Source organism: Triticum dicoccoides, chromosome 7B (genome assembly GCF_002162155.2).
Source record: "Triticum dicoccoides isolate Atlit2015 ecotype Zavitan chromosome 7B, WEW_v2.0, whole genome shotgun sequence".
In the NCBI taxonomy this organism is placed as follows: domain Eukaryota; kingdom Viridiplantae; phylum Streptophyta; class Magnoliopsida; order Poales; family Poaceae; genus Triticum; species Triticum dicoccoides.
In genome coordinates this window covers 655,130,828-655,140,902 of record NC_041393.1, presented here as the reverse complement: position 1 = coordinate 655,140,902, position 10,075 = coordinate 655,130,828, and the positions used below count along the sequence as shown (strand labels likewise).

The 10,075-nt window shown below is 41.3% G+C and overlaps 1 protein-coding gene across 1 annotated transcript; it reads right to left on the bottom strand.

Annotated features, from left to right (window-relative positions):
• Positions 1-2,932: 2,932 nt before the first annotated feature.
• Positions 2,933-8,636, bottom strand: LOC119341453 (conserved oligomeric Golgi complex subunit 7-like). The gene is made up of 10 exons (XM_037613326.1): positions 8,185-8,636; positions 6,916-7,005; positions 6,683-6,802; positions 6,500-6,601; positions 6,158-6,405; positions 5,831-5,976; positions 5,515-5,713; positions 4,684-5,350; positions 3,715-4,047; positions 2,933-3,378 (listed from the first exon to the last, which is right to left on the bottom strand). Exons 1-10 carry the CDS (start codon positions 8,470-8,472, stop codon positions 3,100-3,102), a joined length of 2,472 nt encoding a protein of 823 aa, XP_037469223.1. The 5' UTR covers positions 8,473-8,636; the 3' UTR covers positions 2,933-3,099.
• Between the last annotated feature and the right edge of the window lie 1,439 nt (positions 8,637-10,075).

The following is a 10,075-nucleotide window of genomic DNA, read 5'->3' as shown; positions in this document are numbered from 1 at the left end:
CTCCATAGTTTTCTATGTTCAAAATGCACCATTCAAAGCCACATCATCAATTTACAACCCTTTCTGACTTCATTTGTTATTTTTCATGCATTTACTGATTATTTTGAGTTATAAGACCATGAAATTGAAAAGCATTTGAAATGAACTCTGAAAAAGTTCCAAGTTGGCATGGTATCATCATTTCACCCACAGCATGTGCAAGAAAGTACAGAGGGTTACGACAAAAACTGGATGCACTTCGTGTACAAAACAGACAATCTCCTTCGAAGTATCAGGGTTTCATACGAAAACTCGTCTGTTACAAAGGGATTTCATTTTTTTAACTTATTTGAACTCCATAGTTTTTCTGTGTTCAAAATGCACCATTCAAAGCCACATCATCAATTTACAACCCTTTCTGACTTCATTTGTTATTTTTCATGCATTTACTGATTATTTTGAGCTATAAGACCATGAAATTGAAAAGCATTTGAAATGAACTCTGAGAAGGTTCCAAGTTGGCATGGTATCATCATTTCACCCACATAGCATGTACAAGAAAGTACAGAGGGTTACGGCAAAAACTGGATGCATTTCATGCACAAAACAGACAATCTCCTTCGAAGTATCAGGGTTTCATACGGAAACTCGTCTGTTACAAAGGGATTTTCTTTTTCTGTGTTCAAAATGCATCATTCAAAGCCACATCATAAATTTACAACCCTCTCATGAATAGATAAGTGACAAAATTAATAGAAGTTTATCATCACATTAAAACCAAAGTACATACATAGTTCTCATTGAACAACATATAGCTCTATAGAGCATCTAATTAAACCATACACTGAAATTATGTAAAACATTTCAATGCAAAAACAAATGCGATCATAATCGCAACCAAGGTAACAACTGGGGGTCTGTCCTGACTGCTCTCTCCCGGGCGGCCTTTGTGGCCTCAAGAGTGCTATCTTCATTAAACGAGTCACATTCAAATTGTGGAAGCCAGAGCTGGTTCGCGTGCACGCCCTCGATTCCTGGCGCAAAACCCGAGAATCTTCATGGAATCAAACTACACACATCAGAGCAAAGACTGACTCTCTTGCATGTTAGTGTTAGCATAAGTAAGACTAGCAAAACGGCCCGTGCATTGCAGTGAAAGAAAAAAAATCGTAATCTTCGATGGTCATGACCACATTTTGCCGCATCACCAAAGATACAGTATCACTCTTATTTTCGTGAAATCGTGAACAAGTTTTGGTGATCATGAACATTTCCAAACTTGTGAACATATCTGAAATCATGAACATTTTTCAAATTCGTGAACACTTTCACATATTTTCGAACATTTTGTAAAATCATGAAAAAAATTGAATTTGTGAACATTTCATACTATTTGCAAATAATTTTTAAAAAATTCTGAGCATTTTTTTAAACATTTTACTTGAATAGGCGAACATTTCTTTTCTAAATTGGTGGTACAATTTTTGAAATTCACACACATTTTTTGATTTAACAAACATTTCTTAAATGCATGATTAAAATCCACGAACATACTATGAATCATTAAACTATTTTGTAAGTCACAGACAATTTTTGAATTTTTAGGATATTATTCAATTCATGAACATTTTTGAATTGGCAAAATTTTGTTCAATTTCATTAACATTTTTTAATACACGAACTTTTTTTAAATTGATGAATATTTTTTATTTCCCTAACATTTGTTTTCAATATTGCGAACATTTTTTTAAAAATCACAAACATTTTCTGAATCCACAAACATTTATAAATTATTAAATAATTTATTTCAAAATTCACTTTTTAAAAAATTTAGGAAACTTTTTTTAGTCCCAAATTATTTAAAGTGTAAAATCAAAGACGGAAAAGGAAATCAAAAATAAAAAATGAAATTTAAAAAACAGGCCAACGGACATGGGCCGGCCCAAACAGGCACGCTGTGCGTCTCCCAACGCGCAGACCGTAGTATAGAGGGTATGGGCCGGCCCAAGCAGGGATTCCCTGCGTGAAACGTTTTTTATCACTTATGAGTGGCATCGATGGGTAATATTTTGCAATTTTATGAGATGTACTCCCTCCATTCCAAAATAGATGACCCAACTTTGTACTAAAGTTAGTACAAATTGAGTCATCTATTTTGAAACGGAGGGAGTAGATGTCTATTCAAAATTGGAGAACTCTATGCTTGTGTATATATCGGTGTAAGATTGGAGACTTAGGTGTCTTATCTGTTTTGGATGAATATAAAACACCTACGTCTCCAATCTTATGCCTTAAGTTGGTCTTGTGATAGATCCACCACATTTGTTATAGCTGGCTTAAACTGAGTAGGGCGTTTTGGAGGCTGCAAATTTTGAAAAAATCAAAATTCAAACTTGTAAGTTTTGGAAAAATCTGAAAACAAATACAAGTATACGAGGATGTGATGTGTATGTGTGTAAAATTTCAGGATGAAATACCTTGAAATGGGAGTTGTGCAAAAACAAATCATGAACTTTGAGGATAAATAGTGCATGTACTAAAAATCAACAGATTTGTTTTTTTTGTGTGTATGTGTGTAGCTCTCATATCGTATTTCATCCTGGAAAATTACACACATGTACATTATCTCTCTATGAATTTTGAATATTTCAGTTTCGGCCTCCATGGAGCTCGGCTTTCATTTGGCATTTTCGGCTTGAAATCCCACTGTATAAGATTTGGTTTTGGATCTTAAGGTTAAGGTGGACCCCATGTGCAGGTTTTTTACTCATGTTTGCACTAATATGTCTCCATAGCACATGTATGACTTCTGGTTATCTGTTTGGGTGTAAAATTTCACTGGAGTTAGTAAGAGATCCCGTAACAACCACAAAACAGAAACACTGGCACCTGCCGACTAACAATTTTCCTTTTTTTTTCTTGGTCGACTTACTGATACACCACAAGCGCTAAATTCTTCTGTAATACAGTTCGTTATTCTATACTTATATCTGAAGGCAGTGCAGTTACAACTTACAAGGTAAAAGCTCACCGTCAACAAAAAGTTGGAAAGAAGAAAAGTTGCATGCCTTTACATTAACTTCGATTTGCAAATATACCACAGCGATCAACATTGTTTCACTACTCTAGCGAGATGCGCCGGATCTTGGAGACCAGATGGGCGGTGGGGAGGTCCAGCTGGGTTCCGCCGTCCGATTTTATCAGGTCACGGACCTGGTCCCTCGGGGTCGAGATGCAGGCATGGAAGGTGGACAGGAACGGAGGGATCGGCATCGACAGCGCCGAGAGGACGTTGTTCAGGTACTCGATGTCCGCCGCTAGCTGCTGGGCGCCCCGGTCCGTGATGTAGTGGATCCCGCGCAGCTGCTCCATGAACAGGGCGGTGGCACCCTCGGCAACCTGAGACATGGAAACGAAGGTCAAGAAAACATACTATAGTTTTCGGCATGGTTTCATTTCAAAGCATTTGATTTCGTGTTTTTTCTTATTTGTTCCTATATACATATGACAAGACTGTTGAGGGGATTTAGTGTATTGTTCTGCTCAATTGTGATGCACATATTTTCAATATGTATAACGCACAGTTCCCTACATAATTTGCAACATAAAACAAAATAAGCATTGGAGCATGGTTGATTTTGTTGACAGCATATTTTACAAGTAAACAGGGTAATGGACACTCTTATTGAAGATGCTAAGTCCAGATTATGTGACTTCGAATGTGGTATCACTTACCTTGAATATCCACTCTGTAGCAAAGAACTGAGCCTCATCGTTGCCAGCCTCACTGCCTGAGATGCCTTCAGCCAGAGGCTCCAACTGCTGTGGCAAAGTGAGGAGATACTCCCCGACACTGGTCACGTATGCCTGTGGGTACGCACTGAAGCTTGGAAGAGGAAGACCACCCTGCTCCTCCACGGACGACCAGATTGGGAGGCGAGCAATCTCACTGAGACGCTGCCGGACTTTGGAAATGAGCACATCATATACAAGCTCGTTTACTTTGTCTGAGAAAGCCGCAACTCTTTGTGACGTGACGGGAAGAGCGTGGAACCTTGGATCTTTTGACTGTACAACAGAAACAAGTTCCTTTTAATGAACAGAGGATGAAGGGCAAATAAATTCTATGTGCAAGAATCAAGAGGTATATGAATAGGTTCTATGCCAGAGTTGAATAGTAATAACTTAATGTAATACTTCCTCCGTTCCTAAATATATGACGTTTTGGTAGTTTAAATTGAACTACCAACACGTCATATATTTAGGAACAGAGGGAGTACAAAAGAAAGTTGCTGCTAAATTTCATGTGGAGCAAAGAGATTATAATCAAATCAAACCCAACAGTTTTACTCCATATGTTCTGTTTAAAGTAAATATGTGGACTCGCTCATGATCAGCAATCTTGAGCTACCATGTAAAGAGCATATTATCACATGATCAAGCATACATATTTTACCAAACACAGAAATCCATCATTTGATAGAGAATAGACATTTGCTGACTCAGCCCAATAAGAAAATGCAGTCTGCGGTCTGAACCATCAGATCAAAAGTCAAATAACTCGGGACTTCAATTGCTACTTAAATAAGAGAAGGGTTAACATGCATCATTTGCAAGTTCAGTCACTAGCTAATTGTTCAGATTTACAGTTGACCCCTGCGTTGTAACACTAAATGCAAGACATTTTAGAAGCATATAACTTACCTGTTCTAGCACAGTGAGGAGTTTCTTAGACTTGTCTGGTAGATTGGTGAGTCGAATGGTTGCTATATCAAGTGCTGCCCTCCCACCCAGAGGTGCTCCCGAGTTGTCATCAGCGGTACCAGCAGATAATTTATCCATGCTAGAACCAAATCCGGAAAGAGAAAAGTTTGTTCCAATCCTGGCAAGAGTAGCCCTTAAAGAAGCTTCGAAAACTGAGGTCCTGCTAGTTAAGCAATCGGCAACTGTAAGAACCTGCAAAGCACCCTGGACAATTGACCATTCTTCCTCTTCAGACACATCCACCAATCGTGGCGCTTCCTTTTTCTCTAACCCTGCATCTTTTTTCAAGGCATCAGTATGTGTGGTATTATCCAACCCACATACCATCCTCAGGGACTTCAAAGTTTCTTGTAGATTAGATATGTATTGCAGCATGACGTCATCAAGAGCCAGTACCAGTTCATCTGCCTCTGATCCACCAGTGAGACTAATGCATCTCTCAACAGCTGCTTCAAGAAGTACTATCATCTGTGGGATGGATTCCTCCATCCTACGGACAGTTTCACTTAGCTCTATACCTTGTGCACCTAAACCACGGGAGATGGCTCCACGGATATCTATACCGGCCATTGCAGCAGAAAGCACAGCGCGCTCCATCTGCCCATACCTACATGACATGAAACTTAGTATACACTATACAGAACTAACTGCTTAGTGTTATGCATTGATAACTACAACTTGTTGTAAATACAGGCGGTAACAAGATGCAACATAAGTTTTTTTTTCTTATTTCCTTTGCTTTTATCAGATAAAACGACTTTTAATGCTTACCTCATCTTAAAGGTTTCATATGGGGAATAAATAGCTTTCAATGTACTCAGCACAACTCCAAGATCTGATTCTGAAAATAAGTGCTGAATGTTCCGAGCAAAAGTGCCAGTCATGTTGTGCAATTCGATTAGTGCAGCAAGATGTTTATTCTGCAATTTGATGCTTTTTGGCAAGTCACCTGATATAACATCCAGTACACCTGGAGATAGAGAAAATAAATCAACTAATTAAGGAACAAAACTAAGTGCTCTTCCACAACAAACAAGAAAAAACAACTAATAACTTGCCAATAAAAAAACAAATATGTGAAGTATACCTTTTGCAACAGATCTGGTTTCAGGAACAGCATCCCCAGTTGCTACATTAACACGAGAGACAAAGCTTGAATTCAGCTCATTCATGGTCTCCACAAGTACTTTTGGGACTAGTGATCTGTATTCTTCAGGGAATGCAGTCAAGCACCTGCAGGTATTAGCATTTTAGAACACTACAGTTTATAGATAGTCGGTGGGGCAAACATTTTTCATGTGGCCCAAAGATAGTTACAAACTGCTGCCATGGGCCACCTTGTGTGTTGACTTAATTTAGAACCACAAGTATTTGTCAAAACAGAATAAAAGAAAACAGGATCACATGGACATACCACTTCCATTCTTGTTCAAGGTAAAGTAGTGTCTCATCATAGAAACTTGGCAGCCAGCTTGAGAATGAGACACTAGTGATTTCACCACCACGCTTCTCCACCTCTGCCCTGCTGGCCCTTTGCTTTAGGTCAAAATCTTCCCATAGTTTCTTCAGAGGCTTGATATGAATCTTAGTGTATTGCACCTCTAGTGACTTGAACCTCCCAATACGTGTCAATATACCACGAAGATCTTGCACAGCATCAATCTTTCAAACAAAATTGCACAGGAAGAGGTTCAAAATAAAATAAATAAAGATGTTTCATGGAGCATTAACAATGAGCTAATTTTGAGACAGAAACCTTGCGGTTAGAAAGGGCATCCAATAAACGGGGCTGAACCATTTCGTCCAGCCTTTCTTCCAATACTTCAAGCTGCTTTCTCACATTAGCAAACTCTGCAACCTGAAAGCAACATTTAACAAGCTAAACGAAAAGACCCTGCATAGATGCTTGGTGAGAAAGAGAGAAGGGAGAGTAAAGTACCTCCCCAACTGCTGACAAGCAATGTCTCATGGTTGCCAGGGTTTCTGCGGCTTTTGGAAGATCGCCACTCGAAAACACATCCTCAACACTTTGGCTCAACTGAGCTAGTCCAGCTGCATCCTGCAATTCCAGCCAACAGACTCTCACAATTATTAGATAAGAACTTACCACTTGAGTAAAGCAGGTACTCTAGTGACATGTGTCGTGCCATGGTAGATACTATTAAAACATACCTGCAATGTCGTGTATGCAGCTTCCATGCGTTGTTTCACAGTATCAATCCGTGCTAGCGCAGTTATTGACTCAGCAGATGAGCCCTCAGCCTGGTTGGAGAAATTATCATAAGTACTTGGTTAACAGACACATTTACAAAATAAAGCTGAAAATGTGTGCCAAATTTGTTTGTGATACATGCAGGTGGCATGTGTGCTTTAACTTCACTAATATATACTCCCTCCGTCCCAAAATAAGTGACTCAAGTTTGTATTAACTTTGTACTAAAGTTAGTACAAAGTTGAGTCACTTATTTTGGGACGGAAGGAGTACTTCTCAATGTTCCCATTGCACTAGAATAAGGGATCAATAATTCCAAATAATCTAGCATAAATTAAATCCAATTGTATTCCGCAAAAAAAGACATACAAAATGTTGCTGTAGTCATACAATTGTATTAGACAGTTACAGTGCAGTCAGAAGTACACACTCAGTCACACTGGGAAAAAAATGCTACTGCTGCAGCTCTTTCAAGAAGATTCTGAACATGTAATTAACTAGAACTATAGGTCTCAGTATTTTATGGCAATAGACACAGTTTACATGGACATCAGCTCTGAATTTTGTGAGTTTCTATGTACTTTATACAGTATGCTCAAGAGTTTTCTGTGTGCATAATTATGGTGTATATAAGTACAAAACATGGTAGCATCCCAAACTAATATGTTCTTCTTCCTTATTTTTCTAACTCAAGTACCAAAATCTAGCAGGGTCTTACTAAGCCCGGGAAAATTGAGGGATCAAATTCCACATAACAACAAAGGAGACAGTGCGTCCGAAGGCCAAACAGATCAAATCAAAGCTTACATTGTGAATTTGGTACTATTTTGGATAGTCCTATCTAACATTATGTTATGAACATAGCATAATAATCTTATTATCTTAGAAACAAAATGCTATGTCAAAAAAGGCAAAGACCACACAGATACAAGTGGCATGGCCTCGGAATTTGAGATCCAGATCCAATTGAAAACATGGTAGCGACAGTAGAGTCCGAACTGTAAGCATGAACGAGCCATACATGCTCAAACTGAATCATACCTAAATCGTTCCCAGACTGAATTGCAGTATGCGAATTAGCACATTTTCGCCGATAGCCTACTCCAAAACACCACATTAAAACGACTCTCGATTTCGCAACAATACATACATGCCGGGCGTAGCCGCGCGCGAGATCCAGATCCGACAGGGGACGACAGAGGGGTGCGGGAAGGGCGGGGGGCACCTGCCTGGGAGAGGGACTGGAGGACGGAGGCGAGGTGGGAGCGGAGCGCGAGGGCGTCGTCGCGGAGCCTGAGCGCGTCGCGGCAGGCGAGCGGGACGCGGCGGAGCGCGTCGGCGCTGTCCCGCTCGAGGGCCGCCCCGGCGTCGTCGGCCGCGGCGCGGAGCCGCTCCTCGGCGTCGGCGAGGAAGCGGTCGAGCGGCTCGGACGGGTGCCGCGCGTCCAGCGCCGCGTTGATCCACCGCTTCGGGTCGAACCCCTCCGCCCCGAACTCCGCCGCGTCCACCACCACCATTTTCCTCCGCCGCCGCCGCGCCCCGCGAGGGCCTCCCCCTCTGCCCTTCCTCCTCCTCCTCCGCGGCGGCCTCGGCTCGCCGGAGAATCGGACGGGGCGCGTGGTGCCTCGGGGCTTCGAGGCTGCTGCTTGCCTCCGCGTCTCCTCACTTTGCCACCGAAGTAACGACCACCATGGGCACGGGGGCAAAGTCACTTTGTTGGAGGTCACGGGAAAACGTCTTCCAGATTAAACGTCTTGTGCGAAACTATTCGCAGCATTGTTTATTCCGTTTTCCTCTTGGGAAAGCGAGAAACGACAATCTGGTAGAGACTGGAAAGGATATTTTTTGGATAACCAAAAATCTTCACTATGGTGACAAAAATTCCATTATGATCCGTTTGCAGATTTGTGTTCCTGGTGACAAAGACTTTGAAGCAAGACCAGTCTTGAATATATTTCGACAGCTTTTAAATGTCTAGATATACCTTAGTTATTGCACATCTAAGTTACACAAGCAAGCATAGAAAGGAAAATAAAAGAGTCGGAGCCAAGTGTCGGATCTGGTCGCGTGGGCGGCAGCGTCGTCGGCTCAGGTGGAGCGCGGCCTCGGGGCCGGCGGGGAAGTCAGAGCGGCGGCTCCGAAGAGCACCTCTGTGCTGTGGAGTGTCGGTTCTGGTCGCGTGGACGGCAGAGTCGTCGACTCGTGTGGAGTGCGGCCTCGGGGACGACGTGTGTGAGTTTTAAGTGGTTTGTCAGCCGGAGTGGCGGCTCCGGGTCATGTGGTGGGGTGGCAACTCTGGTCGTGTGGGCGACAGGGTAGTCGGCTCGTTAGGTTTGCAGCCCCGGGGCTGGTGTGTGTCGATGTATCACTTTTCGGCTAGTTTTCTTATAAACTGGTCAATTCTCTTCTTCTTAATGCAAAGGCAGAGCTCCTGCTGTTTCCTTGAAAAAAAAGAGTTAATGACACTTTTAGTACATGAACTTGCACAACAGGTATAAATTCATACACAAGGTTAAAAAATGTCACAAAATAGTACAACAACTTGCGTTTGAGGTACATTTACATACATTTTCGTTCCAGGCCATTATCTCTATTAACTCTATTTACTTGGCAAGCCAGCGAGACTAGGCCCGCACTCTCTTAAGTGCAGACCCTGCCTATAAGTGATGATAGAGAAATAAAGTGAAAAATAAAATATCGAGGGAAGCCGACAGAAATTGAACCAAAGACCGCACAACACTGACCTAGAGAGGCTAGCAAGTCCACCAACCGTTACTTGCTGTTTAATCCTATATACATAAAAAGTTGATCCCCACTATCCTATTTATCTCAACATGCATACACGCTACCTCCTCAAAGGCCCACCACTATATGCATAAGAATTTTTTTTCCATTATTAGTTGATCTCATGCACACTTTTCACCTCAACATGCATGAAAAAAGTTTTCCATTATATTACGACACTTATATTCAACACAATAATCAATCATAATATATAATATTTATTTTAGCTTAGTTTATATTAGTAATTCAACAATGGAAGCTTCATACAAACAAATCACTGAAATATATTGCAATCGGTTCCCGCAGCAACGCGCGGGGTATTCTCTAGTTAGTCAT